The sequence below is a fragment of the Alexandromys fortis genome, unplaced genomic scaffold (genome assembly GCF_014885135.2).
Source record: "Alexandromys fortis isolate MF-2015 unplaced genomic scaffold, M_Fortis_MF-2015_v1.1 scaffold_36, whole genome shotgun sequence".
In the NCBI taxonomy this organism is placed as follows: domain Eukaryota; kingdom Metazoa; phylum Chordata; class Mammalia; order Rodentia; family Cricetidae; genus Alexandromys; species Alexandromys fortis.
The window spans coordinates 7,282,671-7,298,253 of NW_026067915.1; the positions used below are offsets into that span (position 1 = coordinate 7,282,671).

Here is a 15,583-nt window from a genome sequence, read left to right on the forward strand (position 1 = left end):
ATATCTGCTCTGAGATGGGGGAGGGGGAGCTCAGTATACACACACACACACACACACACACACACACACACTCCTATGCCTTTCCTAGTAAAGGATTTAATGGCGCTCTGTTCCTTACAACCCTAGCTCCAAAAGGAATTTGGCAGTAGACTTGGGGGATCACGGGACAGGGTGCTAAGGGCCACACCGCTCTCTCAGGCCCCTCCTCCAGTCGGGTAACCTGTCCTGGGTGGACTAGGGCCGGACAGTGAGGAAGCTGTAGGTGGCCCGTTTTGTTGGGCTGGACCCCAGAGTGAAGGATGGCGAAGAAGCGAGAGCCCGGGCAGGGCGGAGGGCCGTGGGACAGAAGCCGGGAGGCGCGGCCAGGGCTGAGATGAAGGCTGCGGCGAGTTGGGCAGGAGCACCGGGCGGGAAGGACGGGCCCAGAGAGAGCCACACTGGGAGGATCCTGAGGTCCTGGTGAGCCGCAGGGGAAAGGTCCATGGCTCCCTCCCGGAAGCAGCGGCCGCTCGGGACGCTGGACCGCGCGGCGCGGAGCGGGGCGGGGCGGGGCGGGGCGGGCGGCTGCGGCACTGGGGCTGCTGGGGCGGGCCCGCCGCGCTGTAATCGGATCCGGGAGGGGGCGGGGCGGGGCCGGGCCAGGCGGGCCGGGGGGTGGGGGTGGGGGGGCGCGGAGCCGGGCTCCGGGCCGGCCGGGCTCCGCGCCTGTCAAACCCCTCATTGTTCGCAGCTGATGTCACTCGCAGTTGTGAGCGGCCGCCTTTCCCGGGGACAATGTGGGACTGAGCGGCCCAGCCGCCGCGCCGCCGCTGCCGCCGCCGCAGAACAACCCCTGCGAGGTAAGGCGAGGGCCGGGCGGGGCACCGCGGGTCATGAAGTTTGGGGGTTCGCTGGGGAGGAGGATCCGCTCCTGTGTGCACCGACCGCGATCCTGGGGGAACTGCGAGGAGCACGGTCCCTGTCCAGTTCGGCTGAGGCCTGCACAGGTGGGGGGCGTTGGTTTTCCAGGGGAACACCCCACTTCAGGGAGGGATTTCTTGGACCTTAGGTACCAGGTTTGAGGCTCCCATCCTATTCGCTGTTTTTGTCCTTTGAGCTTGCTCTTCGTTCTAGACCTCATGGCCCAGGTTCGGGTTCTACTTCATCTCTCTTCTCATCTGCCATTCTCTGCAGCTCCTGGCTCACACACCCCTTCCCATTCTCTGCAGTCCTTGGAGGAGCCAGACTCCAGGCCAAGGTGGGGGGGGGGGCGGGATGGAGAGCACAAAGTGGTCCCTCATTCCCTGTGGCTCTTCATTCCAGCTCTTGGCCTGGGTACTGTGATGGGGCGGAGGTGGAGGTGAAGGGGCTCTGCTACTTCCTTCAACCTGGCCCTCATGCATGCCTGGCCAGGAGAGGGAGGTGCCCACCTCCTCACTCTCCTAAACCAGGCCCGCCATCTTGAGACCTGTGGCACCCAGGGCCCCGCCCCATCCTGGCACCCAAGGGAATGGTCTTCAAGGGGATGCATCATGGTCCACTCACACCGCTTCCCTCAGGATGTGTGGCTGTGGGTCCCCACCAAGCCCAGGATGGTTACCTTTTTTCTGGACCAACAAGGCATGTGTCCCCAGAGACCCTTCTTCCCCTTGTAAAGAGCTCTCAGACCCCAGGCATTGGTCAGGAGTTGGTCTCTGACTCAGGCTGTTCAGGGGGGTCACCCTGGTGGCCTCAGAGCCAGCACCTGGGGGGGGGGTCTATTGTTTCTTCATTTGAGGATATTATCCCTCTAGGTCCTGGAACCCCCTCAACTTTCAAAGCACCCCATCCCAGCCCCCACCCCCTAGCCTTCATCAGCATGCAGGCTCAGGCTGCCCAAACACAAGGGGATTGTTCTCTTTGCATGCTCAGGGTGGGGGGCTGGGAGCAGGCGGCCCACACACCCTGGCAGGCCCAGGCCGCAGAGAGGCTGGCCTGCCCCACCCTATGGCCCCAGACAGGCTCCGTCCACCTCCTACTCTCATCCCTGTTCTCCTCCAGTCTCTATCACCACTACTTAGCTCTTGATGGAAAGGGGTCTGGGCTGTCCAGGTGGACCCATGGGTTCTCCTGGCCTGCCTGTCACATCCTATGCAGCCTTCTAAACAACTCCCTTCCTCCTTAGGCCTCAGGTTCGCCTCCTGATTGGTGAGGCTTTTCTAGTTGTGATTGGTTGAACCCACCTCAATGCTGTGAGACCCATCTCACACCAGGGCATTTCTACCCGCTCCTCTCCCTGCTGGGGGACCTATTCTGGTCTCTCAGAACTCTCAAATTCCTCACTTCAGCAACATGCCGAGCGAGCCCCTAGGCCTGGGAGATCAGCAGGAACAGGCTGGGATGCTGGGCCGGAACTTGGAATTCTGACCAGGCATGTCCTGATTCTGCCATGTGCTTACAGCCCCAACACTCTGAGGTGTGATGATCTGCAGTGTTCCAGGGCCTGTGAGCCCTAACTCCCCCCTTCCCTGGGGCCAGATCCTGTTTCAGATTTCCTATTCTTCTGTAGCAGAAAGATATAGGCTCAGAAATGCCCACTGGGCCTCTTTTGACTTGTAGCTGTGTCTTTGGGAAGCACAGAGGTCAGAGAAATTTCATTTGAATTGAAAGGTTGGAAGGCTCCAAGGAGGAGGAGGCATTTGAGAAGACTTCTGCCAGAGAGTGAAGGGGATAAGTATTTCGAGCTGGGAGTGTCAGCCAGGCAAAGACTCTGTCTGAGGTTCTAGACCTATTTTGTGGCCTGGGATGAGGCAGAGGTGCGACAAGAGAAGCTGGAAGGGGCTGGACCTTGGAGGCCTCCGTTGCTGGTGCATAGAGGTCAGGTTTTATCCCTTGGGTCCTGGGGATCCATGGATGGTTGGGAAACAGCAGAGTGAGCATAGTCTTCGGCATGGAGCATGGCGATTGGAGAGCTTTTTCAACTTGGATAGACAGTAGCACTGAGCAGGGCCTGAGCCTGCCTTGGTTTCCCTCTGCCATGTCTTCATGTCTGCCATGTCTTGGGCGACTCCAGGGGGAATAGCATTCCTGGCACCACCAGTTTATCATCTTCTATGTTCCTCTTCCCTGGCATTGTACCAGACAGACTTGAATCAAGAAACCAGAGTCTACAACTGCTCCCCTAGTTTCCGTGTCCGCTCCCCCCCCCCCCCCCCCCCCCCCCCCCCCCCCCCCCCCCCCCCCCCCCCCCCCCCCCCCCCCCCCGCCGGACCCCCCCCCCCGTCTCCTCCCTCCTAACTACGGATGATTGGCCATCCTGGGAGGTTGAAAGGTTGAGGTGGGTGCATGAGTCTGAGGATGCTGGGCAGTTTTGTGGAGACCAGGCTAACCAGCAAGGGTGAGCATGCCCAGAGGACGGGATGAACAAGGGAGCCAGGAGGTCTCAAGGCCGCCACCCCCCTCACCCAGGCCTAGTGGCCACCCTCCTGCCACACCCTGCCATGCCCGATGCTTAGCCATTCCCCAGCTTTATCGGGTGTGGCCAGCCTGACTGTTTTCGGATTAAGGGTTGAAGGAGGCTACTTAGGAGTGCTAAGGTGGGCATGAGATATGAGGTGAAGTTGGAGACTGGATTCCCCCAACCTTCTGCAGCCCAGGTGGGTCCACAGTCTCTAGTGGTCCAGACACACTGAACAGAGGGAATCCCCCGAGGGGCGGGACAGCCTGCTTGGTTCAACTGGCCCCAGAGCCCTCCCCTCCCCTGGATTGTTCTTACACTAGAACAAAGCCAGGGAGGACACTTGATCCCTGCATGGGGGGGGGGGCTGGCTAAGCCCCCGGCCCTTTGATTGGACAGCTGTCATAGGAGAGAGACAGCTGGGGGGAGGGGCAGGAAGGGGGCAGCCTTCGCTTACACAGCTGTCACCCCCCCCCCAGCCCCTCCAGCCGGAGTGGCAGGAAGCCAGGTTCAGAAGGAATAGGCACTTGGACTGGGGAGGGGGCCTGGGAAGCAGAAGAAGGAAGAACCGAGGTCAGAGGATTGGTCTGAGAGTGGGATGTTCTGCCAGGGAGCTCTGCTGACCAGAGGGGGCTGGGCACCCTCAGAGGTGAGCTGGAGGTCAGTGTGGCATGCTGTGTGGCTGCCACGTGGGTGGCCTAGCAGAGACCTGGGGCCCCACTGGACTGAAGCGGCAAGATACTCCTTAAAACCCCAGTGCAAACAGGGCATCTGGTAATGAATGCCCATTGAGGCTATTTATGCTTAGGACTCTGGGAGAAGGGCCTGGAGGAGGGTCAGGAGCCTCCTTCTTTCCAAAAGATAGGAAAAACTCAAGGGTCTCTTGGAACACGGAGATACCAGCAACTAACTCCCTTACCCTGACTTCCCAAACAGTGCAGGTGGGTAAATCCAGATCCAGGCCAGGGAAGGCCAAGGTCACCTATTGAATTTGGGGCAGTGGGTCTCTGCTGCAGACCTAGGCATCTTCCTAGCGAGACTAACAGTTTTGCCCACAGTCCATTTTTTCCTGGGGTCACAAGAAGTGCTAGGAAGACTGCTTTCAGATCTCCCACAGTTTGTCACTCAATTAAGGGTCCACGGAATTCTGGAGCTTAAGATCCTATGGCCCCAGATAAGCCATCAGCGTTTTCCAAACAAGATGACTGTCCACCGGCCAGGCAGAGGCTCCCCAGGCCACTGGAATCTAGATCCCACTTCAGAAAAGGACTAAAAGACCAAGACCGGAACAGCTATAAATGGGCCCCGAATGGAGCCTGGTCCGGTCCTACAGGAGCTTGTTGGCCCCATTCTTCCCACTTCACCCCTTCTTTCTGTGACCTTGGGCAGGTTACAGACCCTCCTGTGGCGCAAATTCATTTGCTCCTGTCCCTGATAGTACCCTCTCCAGCCTGGCTCTGGACTGAGCGCTGGGGACACAAGGAGAAGGTGGCAGCTTTGGCTCCTGTTCTAAGGGGCTCCCGGGCTTGGCTGTCCAGGGAGACAAACTATGCGCGTCATCACAGGCGCTTTGATGGGGGAAGTGCAGGCAGCCAGGGGAATGTCTAGCAAGGGCAGCCAGCGCAGGGCTGGCCAGGGTGCCCAAAGAACACAGGCCCCGAATCTATTGCTGGTCTCTACCCTGTGGCGAGTTCTATGGCTGAACTCAAATGGAAGAAGTGGGCACCTGAGAAAAAACATGTGGGGACAATGCTGCCATCCTGACTGTCCCTATCCAAGGAGGAAAGGAGACTGCAGTTTGGAACAGTGGCTCATTCAGGTATCCAAGAGAAAGCGAGGTTGGGAACTCCCTAACCACTCCATACCCAAACTCTGGCTAGCACAAGACATTCAGAGGAAGGCTTTGGGCAGAGCTCTGAAACCTGGACCCTCATGTCTGGATAGGACAGAGGGCTGACAAAGGATTCCCATTGGGGACCACTTATCCTTTGTCCCAACACCCTTCTAGGCAGAAAGAATTCCTATGGTTAGTGATGTCTGGGTCCAGATTCTCTACTGGCACCAGTTGGTTCCATTGTCCTCCTCGAGTTCTAGTCCCCAGTGAGCTCACCATCAAGGCTGGGCCATGGCGGGAGACAGCCGCTGCTGAAGGATTTCTGAGGAGGATTAAGGTTCAGGATTAAGTTGAGGCATGAAAAGGGGTCCAGTGGGGAGGGTTGGCGGCTAAACTAATCCTGGTAGATAATCTCAGGCTCGGCCTTGCTCCATCAGTTAATGGCCTTGACATTCCTGCAGCCCACCAAATCCTTCTCTTATCCATTACCAGTCCCAGGGAGACAGATCGTCTCTGATGTGTATGGGAATGGAGCCCCGGTGCCATGTCTCTGGTACAGTAGTGTGCTCTAGGTGGGGTATGTGGCCAGTCTTCACACTTTGTGCCTCCTGCGCACGGGGCCATTCTGAGAACATAGGAAAGAGATCAGAGAGAGATGTAGAGAGAGCCTACCTTTTCCCCATGTAGTTGTTGAGCGGGTCATGCCTCATGTGGTCTGCAGTGACCTTCTCCTCTAATGGCCCCGAGTCATTGGGAAGTCGCCTTCTGGGCCTCCTGTCCCAAACCTTTGCTAGGCTTCAGCTTCCTCTTTGGCCTCTTCTCCACCACCGTTAAGCCAGCCAGCCAGCCCTGGCCTCTGGAAGCAGGTACCTCATATTTAGGGTAAACTTCTCTTTCCTTTTTTGAAGCTGGGTCTCACTATATAGCCAAGGCTACCCTTGAATGAGAGCCTCCTGCCTTAGACTGGGTACATCTAGGTTTATAGGCCTGGGCTACTGTGCCTGGCCCAGAGTAAGGTTTTATCCTTGATTCCACAGTGGAGGCTCAATCTACGGGAACCTTCCCTTCCAAGTGAGGGAGGAAGCCATCCTGTGGTTTCTCATAGCTGTCCAGACCTCTTCATTAAGTCCCTCTCCTCACATTCTGGTGCCCAGACCTAGGACCATATATATTCTAGACAAGCATTCAACCAGTGAGCTCTAATTCCCTGGCATCTTTCAAGACTTGGGAGGAAGGGAAATTGAGTATCTGTCATAAGATTGTCTCATTTTTTTTTAACTCTTATATATTTAGAGGATAGGATTTGGTAGTTGTTTTCTGGGTTGGATGACTGAGGTCCAGAAGGCTTCAGTGACCAGGATTACACAGCCAGGAAGAAGCGCACAAATACAATGGTCAGAAGGACATTTAGAATTCAAGGCCCAGGCTATCTCCCTCCTCTTTGAGCTTGGCTGGCCTGGTTCTGCGGTCCCCATGTAAGCAGTGGCGAGGTAACTAGGGCTCCTCTCAGCCTCTCTTTTCTGCTGCCCTGTCCACAGCCAGCTGAGCCACAGCCACAGCGTGGACACACTCCCAGGCCACTGTGGCCCCAGCCCCGCCTGACAGAATGAGCAGTTCAGATGCGGGGCTGGAGGAGGAGCCAGAGCTTAGCATCACTCTCACGCTGCGGATGTTGATGCATGGGAAGGTGAGTGGGTGGGGCTGGCAGAGCCCTGGGGCAGCACATGTCTGGTCTCAGTGGGTTTCCCTTCCTGAGCCCGGGGCATTCATACCCATCTGAGTCCTCTTTTGTTATCTCTACAGGAAGTGGGCAGCATCATTGGGAAGGTAGGTGTCCAGTTTTCTGTATGTTCCCCACAACTTGAGCCTCAGCCCTGGTTAAGGTGCGACCACTTAGGAATCTTGGTTTTTGTCTCCCACAGAAGGGAGAGACTGTAAAGAGAATCCGGGAGCAGGTAAAGATGGGGTCAGGGGAGGAGCCCAGGGCCCTGATGTTGAAGGGAAGGGAGGTGGCCATCCTTTCCTCTGAATCACCGCACCTGGGATAAGTGAGTGCCCAGAAGAATGCCAGTTTCTAGTACTGGGGCAGGCAGACAGATCCCTGGCACCACAGTGGGGAGGATGCCTGCTGCCCGGCGCTTGTCCCACACCTGCAGAGCAGTGCCAGGATAACCATCTCTGAGGGCTCCTGCCCTGAGCGGATTACTACCATCACCGGCTCTACAGCTGCCGTCTTCCATGCCGTCTCCATGATTGCCTTCAAGCTGGATGAGGTTTGTGCCTAACTGGGGTGGGAGTCTGAGGGTGGCTGCCTGTGAGAAACTTGACCCTGTCTCCAGATAGTGGCTATGGGGGAGAGAAGGTCAAGTCCAAGGCCGTGTTCTCTTGGAGGAGGTCTGGGAAGGAGGGTTTCTCCCTATCCCTCTTCAGGAAAGTACTTGAGGGAGTAGCAGGGGCATATGTGGCCGACTCACTGTCTCTCTGCCCCAGGACCTTTGTGCTGCTCCTGCAAATGGCGGCAGTGTCTCCAGACCTCCGGTGACCTTGCGCCTTGTCATCCCTGCCAGCCAGTGTGGATCACTGATTGGGAAGGCAGGCACCAAAATCAAGGAGATCCGAGAGGTGAGCAGAGAGAGGTCACCCATGGGCGTCTGTCTTCTACCCATCAAGGGGAGAGGGAACTAGAGCTCCGGAGCTGCCCTTTCTCTTGGCTATTGGAGTCGACAGAAGTGGGTACTATTTTCTATTTGTAGACTACGGGAGCCCAGGTGCAGGTGGCAGGGGACCTGCTCCCCAATTCCACAGAGCGTGCTGTTACCGTGTCTGGGGTGCCTGATGCCATCATCCTGTGTGTGCGCCAGATATGTGCTGTTATTCTGGAGGTGCTTCCCAGAGTCGGGGGTGGGATGGGGACTGGGGGTGGGCAGCCAGGGGGAGGGCAGGAGAGGGCTCCAGGTGCTTGTCACCATCCAGACCCTATGGCTGTAACATCAGGTGGGGTGGGGCAAGCAGAGCTACAGCCATGGACTGATTATAAGCTTAAGGCACTCTGGGATACATTTTCATGGAAGCCATGGGAATGCCTTAAGGCCATTGGATTCTTGGGGAGGCCTGATTGACAAAGCTTTTCCATTTGTGTCTTCTAGTCCCCGCCCAAAGGAGCCACTATCCCATATCATCCAAGCCTCTCCCTAGGTACTGTCCTGCTCTCTGCCAACCAGGTGAGGGCAGCATCAGGAGAGGCTAGGAGCCTTACTGGAGACGGGGGAGGGGAATCAAGGTGGAGGAGGGAGTGGACTAGAAAATTGGGGGGGGGTGTCTGCAGAGGGCACATGGAGTGATCTGGCCAAACTATCTGGCCTGTCACAGCAGCTCCCTTTTCAACCGTTTTGCCCCACAGGGTTTCTCTGTCCAGGGTCAGTATGGAGCAGTGGCCCCTGCAGAGGTGAGTGACCCACAGCCTGAGACACCCCTTCCTGAATTGCCCCCTCTAACCTCTGACCCTGTTCTCTGGCTCAGGTCACCAAGCTCCAGCAGCTCTCAGGCCACGCAGTTCCCTTTGCCTCAGCCAGTGTGGTGCCAGGTAAGCAGTTCCGGCTAAAGGAGGCAGGAGGGGCTGGGCATCCCTGCAGTGGACATGGGAGGCCCATAGAGAACCAGAACCACGCTCAGTCCTTCTCTTCTGCCTCAGGACTGGATCCCAGCACACAGACCAGCTCGCAGGAGTTCCTGGTTCCCAATGATGTGAGCAGAAGGTGGGGGGCTGGAGGGTGGTGAAGGGATCCAGGGGCCTAGACCTTGCTCAGGGCTAAATTCTGCCTTCCCCCTAGCTGATTGGCTGTGTGATCGGACGCCAGGGCAGCAAGATCAGCGAGATCCGGCAGATGTCAGGGGCACATATTAAGATTGGGAACCAAGCAGAGGGTGCTGGGGAGCGGCATGTGACCATCACTGGCTCACCCGTATCCATTGCCCTGGCTCAGTACCTCATCACTGCCTGGTGAGCACGGGGCGGGCGGTGGGAGAGCATGGGTGGGAAGGAAGGGATAACCTCCTGTCTCTCTGGACCAATCTCCTGCTGCTCCTCAGCCCCTCTCTTTTTCCTGCTGTATTCTTCCTAAGTCATTCATGTGCCTCATTTATTACTCCTGTATCCACCCCTCATGTCCTGTCTCCCCACTGTTGGTTTTTCCTGGGTCCTTCCTAGTTTTCTTCTTACCCCAAGTTATATCTGCTTGTATTTTCTACCCTCCCTGCCTTTGTACCTTTGCTATTCTTGCCCGAAACACCCCCACCCCGTACCACTGTTCCCCTCCCATCTTTTGGCTAACCTCATGGCCCCTGTCTCATCCCCACCTTTCCTTTCACCTCCCCTCTGTGTCCCTCTCTCCAGTCTAGAGACGGCCAAGTCTACCTCTGGGGGGACACCTGGCTCAGCCCCCGCAGACCTGCCCACCCCTTTCTCGCCACCCCTGACGGCCCTGCCCACAGCTCCCCCAGGCCTGCTGGGCACACCTTATGCCATCTCCCTCTCCAACTTCATCGGCCTCAAGCCTGTGCCCTTCTTGGCTCTACCACCTGCTTCCCCAGGGCCACCGCCGGGCTTGGCGGCCTACACTGCCAAGATGGCAGCGGCCAATGGGAGCAAGAAAGCTGAACGGCAGAAATTCTCTCCCTACTGAGGCCGGCTGAGGCCCAGGCCGGGGCAGGCAGGACCACCAGCAGGGGCTGCCTCCACGTCCTTCCTGCCCAAGGAGACTCTACCATGGGGTCTCAAGCGCCAGTAATGCCAGACGCATGGATGCACCCCCTACCCTGCTCCATCTTTGGAGTTCCTCCTCAGAGAGGGGACAGTTTCTGGCCCGGGGTTCTAGGAGCTATGGCAGCCCCAGAGCAGGGGCTCCACCCCCTCAGACCTATGCTTGGAAGCCGGGAATGGCCGGGGCCTCTAGTGCCCTGAGGTGGGAGGCTGCTCATGTCCTCCATCCCTTTGGGCCTTTGGCCTGCTGCCCCAGTGGGAACTGGAGGAGAGTGAGGGGTGGCTGGGGCCAAGCTTCTCTTCATCCCCTGCAGATTCTGCTGCTTCCACTGATACCCTTTTGACTGGAATAGACTGGCTGGGCTTGTCAGGGGGCAACCCAAAGAGAGGGCTCTGCCTATTGCGGGGGGAGTGGCCTGGGGCAGGGGCCCAGGTCTCAGCAGCAGATTCTCTGTACAGTTTTTTCAATCCCTGTTTTTGAATAAATATTCTCAGCGACCAGAAAGCCATGAAATAATACTACTGTTGGGGTAACAAAACTTCCAGGGGGAGGGTGTAGCTGGAACCCCGAAGAACCTCAATCTGTGAATGCAGCCCCTTTTGATCCACAGCCCTTTCCACATGTCAGTTCTGGGGTGAAATCGCAGGGCCCTTTCAGGGGTCATGTGTTCAGTCTCCTGTCTTCAGCACCAAACCTTAGTCGGGCTGTTTGCTGAGCCGTCTGAGTAATGAGTTTGAGTCTGACTGTCCGACGTCCCCATGGCACAGATGGCGGGGATATCTTCTGAATGTCTCTCCACTGGTTCCTCCTGCTGTGGCTGTAACCTGGACCCTCATCCTTTGGCTGTGAGCTCTTAGGACCCATCTCTCTGTGACCACGCCTGCATTTCTCCCCTTTGGGCCAGAGAGTACCCATGAATTTAAAAAGCATACACTGGAGGGGTCCTTAGGAGATGGTACAGGTTACAGCTGGGAAAGCCGAGGCCCCAGGAAAGGAACACAGGTAGTATTGGGCTCAGAATCAGGTTCCTGAGAAACCTCACTAGACTAAGTTAAGTACCACCCTCTCTCCCGTTTCAGTCAGCAGTCCGGGCAAAGTACCTGCCACGACCTGTGCAGGGGGGGAGATGTGGCCCTCTGGTCCCACCTTCCTTCTCCAGTCCAGGAGAAATCTCTCACGTGGCTTCTGGCACACTTGAGTTCTGTTCTGCCAATTCTGGGGTCTGTTCTGGTGCCTCGGAAGGGCCCAGGGCAGGGTCCTTGCGAAGCCCCTGAAGGCGCTGAACGAGTGTCCGCGGGTGCCAGGCCTGCGGCATGCGGACTTTCGGGGGCCTAGACAGTGCCCGGCGAGTGAGACGGCCCAGCGCCAAGCGCACCGGGCGCTGCAGCAGGCCATAGAGGAAGGGATGAGCCGCGAAGGCGGAGTAGGCTACCCAGGTGACAGCCGCCTCGGCTGCTGCAGCGCGCGCCGCGGGCGCCAAGCATGCACAGCCATAAGGCAGCCAGCAGGCTGCAAACTGGCCCAAGGCCAGGGCTGGGGCCAGGGCCGCCTTGCCCCCGGGTAAACGTGGCCGGAGGGGTGGCAAGAAGGAGAGGCGGCTGTCTAGAGAGTCGGAGCGGAGCCGTGTCCCTCGCGGGGGCTGGAGGGCGGCGCGCCGCGCCACCAGGAAGATGCTACCGTAGGCGGCCAGCAGCAGCAGGGCAGGCAGCGCAAAGGCCAGCAGGGCCCAGAGCGGCCGGAAGGGCCCGAGTCCTCCGGCCAGGACGGAGCAGCGAGCCGGAGCCGGTGGTGGCGCGGGAGGTGGCCCGAGCAAGGAGAGCGCTCCCAGGAGCGCGGCCGCCGCCCACACCGCGGTGAGCACTAGCGCTGGCGCCGGGCGTGTGCCTGGCCGCAGCGGGTGCACTATGAGACGGTAGCGCGCCAGGCCGAGAGCAGCCACGCCGAGTGTGCAGGCGGGGAGCAGAGCCGCTGAGAGGAAGCGTGCCGCCCGGCATGATGAGGGGTCCAGGGGCACACTCCCCAGCCCGGGAGGCCCGGCCAGCAGGCCCAGAGGCATGATGGAGGCGGCTGCCAGCAGGTCCACAACGCACAGGTGCGCCAGGTAGAAGGCATCTTGCAGCCCGGGAGTGCGCAGCACCACCACGAGCAGCGTGCCATTGCCCAGCACGGCCCCCACCTCTACGAGAATCGCCAGGATCAACCCCACCGAGCCCACGAGTTCGGTGGCGCTTATTCCCGTGTTGTTAGCCATCTGAGCGCTCAGGCTTCTTTGGGGTTGCTATGGGGAGAGCGAAATGGAGCCTCCAGCTCCAGGAGTCCCATAACCTGTTCCATGCTCCTCAGGGCCTCTCACCTCGTAGGCTGCCCAGGAGGTGACTCCGACGCCCAGGCTGCGATCTTCTTCTGGGTTTTGGTAGGCCCTATGGGTGGATGCAAGGCTGAGCCTGGCTCGGCTTTCTCCCCCTTCCCTAGCCCAGCGCCAGCAACTCAGACTTTGCGGAGATGGTACCGGCTGTCACTCTGATGCTGTCCTTTGGAGATACACACAGCTAGTAAGGGAGGGGCAGGGCCTGGCGCCAGCCCCCTTGGTCCTAGCAGCTGCCAGCTGGAGACTGGAGGCTCTTCTGTGAAACTGCCCAAGGGACAGCTTACTGAACCCAGACCCTTCCCTGCTTTGTGCGGGGGGGGGGGGGGGGGTTGCACATGGACGGACGGACGGACGTGGAGGGTTGCTAGGTCAGGCAGTACTTTTCTCGAGGAATCAGTCAGGAAAACTTTTAGGTTTGCTTGGACCCCCCCCCCCCCCCGCGCCCAGGAGTTCTGAGGGAAGGAGAAAAAAAATCTCAGGGCATGGCACGGAGTGGCTGCTCAGTCAGTTTACCTTACATCTCACTTGTGGAGGAGGCCTAAGGGGAAAAAACAAAACAAAACACGGATGCTTGGTTGATCTATTGGTTGGTCTAGTACTTTCACTGCCGGCAAGCCAGCTCTCTTCTAAAAAGCACCCCCTGACACGTGCTTTAGGAAGCTACCTCTTCCCAGCCTCAGAACGTGCAGCTTGAGTAAATAAACTTTCCACATGAAAGTCAGTCCTGCCAGGCAGTGTGGCGCACACCTTTAATCCCAGCACTCGGGAGGTAGAGGCAGGCAGATCTCTGTGTGTTCCAAGTCAGCCTGGTCTGAACAAAGTGAGTCCAGGACAGCCTGGACTGTTCACACAGAGAAAGCCTGTCTCGGAAAAACAAAACAAACACGAAACCTTTAGTCATGGCCAGTTAGAGTCATTTCTACTCCCCACTCCCCACACCCTCACCCCCGCCTGGTAGGTGGCTCAAGGAAAGCCCTGAACTCCAGTGGGGCACACGATCAGGTTACAGTCACCCATGGCAAAAACTACCTAGACACGGAGAACCTATTAGGTATCTGAATGAAGTACCTTCTTCCTTGAACCAGACTTCGACTAATGGGCATGTCAAACATCCTGTGTCCTGAACTGAAGCAGGACTCTTGACTGTTCCTTAACTGGCTCCTTGCAGAATCTTAGCAAATCGCGCCTCACATTAGGGCTTCCCAGCTTTCTAGCTGTCCTTTCTCCTACACCCGGTCCAGTCCAACGAGATCGTGGGAATCCATGCACATCACATCTCATCTCAGTCTCATCGCGGTACCTCCCTGCCACTACTGCTGCCCCCCAGAGCTCCGCAGCCACTACTGCTGCTCCCCCCCCCCCAGAGCACCGCAGCATCCTCCTAACTGGCCTGGCCTTTGCTTCTGCACCTCAAGCTGCTCCTCCGATTTGCCCTTAGGCTCCTTCCCCACTCTGCCTACCTCTACCTACCCTGTCCTCCTCAGGCTTTTGGAGGTATCCAGCCAATGGACGTTAAATGCACAGAAGACTGGAGAGTGGGAGGTAGGAGGAAGCCAGGGCGCTTCCCCTATGGTGCGTAGCCTGGGCCTCTACAGCCCTCTGTGGAAGACAGCTTCTCTCTCTGTCCCTTTGGCTTCCTTCATGGAGCCTTCTCTGTGCTCTTGTTCTTGCAAGATGACCTGACTGGATGAACCCATCACTGTCTCCTCCCGTTATCCCTCCAGCCTCCAGATGGTGGGTGGTGATGACGTCCTTGCCATCTCCTGTTTGATAGTTTCTGTTCTTTCTCTCTATCCAGTTCCCAGGGGCTCCATTATCTGGTGTAATTCCTGCCTTGTTGGCTGGATTGTTCCAACTTATTCCCTACAGTCCACTCTTAGTATTGGCTAAAATGGACCCTTTTAAAAATAAATCAGGTGGCATCATTAAAAAAACCCGTTTCTTTCCCTCAAAGGCCTACCTATCACCACCACTGTGCAGTGAGGTGGCCTCCACCAGCTGTGTTCTGACCACCTCCCACCTCTCCTCCTCCTTACCCATCATGCTTCCAGCACAGAAGACGTGTGTGCCTCTCACCTGGCAAACTGCTCTCCAGGATCTGCCGGCCCATGACTTGCTTCTTGCTTTACTGTGATTTATTTGTGTATTTACTATTTTTGAAGCAGGATCATCAGGTGCTAAGGATGACCTTAAGATTTTTTTTAATTATTTTTATTTATTTATTTTTTGTTTATTTTCAAAACAGGGTTTCTCTGTGTAATGTCTTGGAACTCGCTATGTAGACCAGGCTGACTTCGAACTCACTGAGAGCTGCCTGCCTCTGCGTCCTAAATGCTATAACTAAAGGTTTGTGCCACCACCACCCAGTGACCTTAAATTTCTAATCCTATTGCCTTCTTCCCCTGAGTGCTGGTATCTCAAGCATATGCTGCTGGATCTTATTTTCATAATTTATTTAATTTGGTTTCATGTGCATTGGTGTGAGAGTATCAAATCCCCGGAAACTGGAGTTACAGTTGTGAGCTGCCATGTGGGTGCTGGGAAGAACAGTCAGTGTTCTTAACCACTAGGCCATCTCTACAGCCCCACCTTCTATCTAATTTTTGTTCTGTCATTTACTTCCGGTTTCTACTAACAAGAGAGCGTTCCAGCTTCGGCTCACATTAATCCTTTTACCCTGCATTAGCGCTCTTGCAGGCATTTCCTTTACTGATATTCTGTTTCATATACGAACGTGGCTATTTGGAGCCTCTTTTACTGAGCCTTGACTGCCTCTTGCTTGGACCAGTGCCTCCAAGGTCATCACAAGAACAAGGTCAGTATCACTTCAGCTCCAGCCTCTCACTGTGACTCATTCCATGATGGAACTGATAGGTCACACTTTCCATCACTCAGATGAGACGTGAGCCAGAGAAAGGGGGCATGTGCTTCAGAGCACACAGCTGGAGCGCTGCTCCCGGCTTCCTAGAGCTCGGTCCACAGTGACATCCCATTCCATTCTTGCGCCGAGCTTGGATGTGGCCTTTGCCTCCTCTACGGGGTGAAGCTGAATCTTTGAGGTTTACAATCAGAGGGTGGGGGAAAGCCAACTGCTCTCTCCTCTGCTCCCTGCCCTGCCAGGCGTGCCAGTGTGGGGCAACCTCTTGGGCCTCCACAGCTCAGGGAGAGCTCAGCAGGGTCCGTGAGTACAGCAAAGGAGAAAAGGA

General features: G+C 57.0%; 3 protein-coding genes across 4 annotated transcripts; 1 reads left to right on the plus strand and 2 right to left on the minus strand.

Annotated features, from left to right (window-relative positions):
- Positions 1 to 194: 194 nt before the first annotated feature.
- On the minus strand, positions 195 to 5,959 carry LOC126499968 (synapsin-1-like). Its single transcript, XM_050139536.1, has 2 exons — positions 5,922 to 5,959; positions 195 to 978 (listed from the first exon to the last, which is right to left on the minus strand). The coding sequence occupies exons 1-2, from the start codon at positions 5,957 to 5,959 to the stop codon at positions 195 to 197; spliced, it is 822 nt and encodes a 273-aa protein (XP_049995493.1).
- Positions 655 to 10,513, plus strand: Pcbp4 (poly(rC) binding protein 4). Of its 2 annotated transcripts, none has more exons than XM_050139126.1 (13): positions 655 to 839; positions 6,788 to 6,936; positions 7,053 to 7,076; positions 7,172 to 7,204; positions 7,406 to 7,522; positions 7,740 to 7,871; positions 8,003 to 8,131; positions 8,396 to 8,470; positions 8,650 to 8,694; positions 8,769 to 8,832; positions 8,941 to 8,993; positions 9,080 to 9,249; positions 9,840 to 10,513. In XM_050139126.1, exons 2-13 carry the CDS (start codon positions 6,856 to 6,858, stop codon positions 9,904 to 9,906), a joined length of 990 nt encoding a protein of 329 aa, XP_049995083.1. In that variant the 5' UTR covers positions 655 to 839; positions 6,788 to 6,855; the 3' UTR covers positions 9,907 to 10,513. The 2 variants fall into 2 exon arrangements, with proteins under 2 accessions (XP_049995083.1, XP_049995082.1); XM_050139125.1 differs by having other exon boundaries at positions 657 to 839; positions 9,643 to 10,513.
- A 75-nt stretch (positions 10,514 to 10,588) lies between these two features.
- On the minus strand, positions 10,589 to 12,260 carry Gpr62 (G protein-coupled receptor 62). The gene has a single exon (XM_050139127.1). It carries the CDS (start codon positions 12,258 to 12,260, stop codon positions 11,184 to 11,186), a length of 1,077 nt encoding a protein of 358 aa, XP_049995084.1. The 3' UTR covers positions 10,589 to 11,183.
- Positions 12,261 to 15,583: the final 3,323 nt, after the last annotated feature.

What these genes read in the sequence shown, in the direction of transcription:
- LOC126499968 (XM_050139536.1), bottom strand. Translation starts at nt 5,959, where the DNA reads ATGAGGCATGACCCGCTCAACAACTACATGGGGAAAAG. An exon ending in AACAACTACATGGGGAAAAG is followed by an intron (nt 979 to 5,921) that starts GTAGGCTCTCTC and finishes CCACCTGTGCAG; the next exon opens with GCCTCAGCCGAACTGGACAG.
- Pcbp4 (XM_050139125.1), top strand. Translation starts at nt 6,856, where the DNA reads ATGAGCAGTTCAGATGCGGGGCTGGAGGAGGAGCCAGAGCTTAGCATC. An exon ending in TCCTGCTCTCTGCCAACCAG is followed by an intron (nt 8,471 to 8,649) that starts GTGAGGGCAGCA and finishes TTTGCCCCACAG; the next exon opens with GGTTTCTCTGTCCAGGGTCA. An exon ending in CAGTACCTCATCACTGCCTG is followed by an intron (nt 9,250 to 9,642) that starts GTGAGCACGGGG and finishes CCCTCTCTCCAG; the next exon opens with TCTAGAGACGGCCAAGTCTA.
- Gpr62 (XM_050139127.1), bottom strand. Translation starts at nt 12,260, where the DNA reads ATGGCTAACAACACGGGAATAAGCGCCACCGAACTCGTGGGCTCGGTG.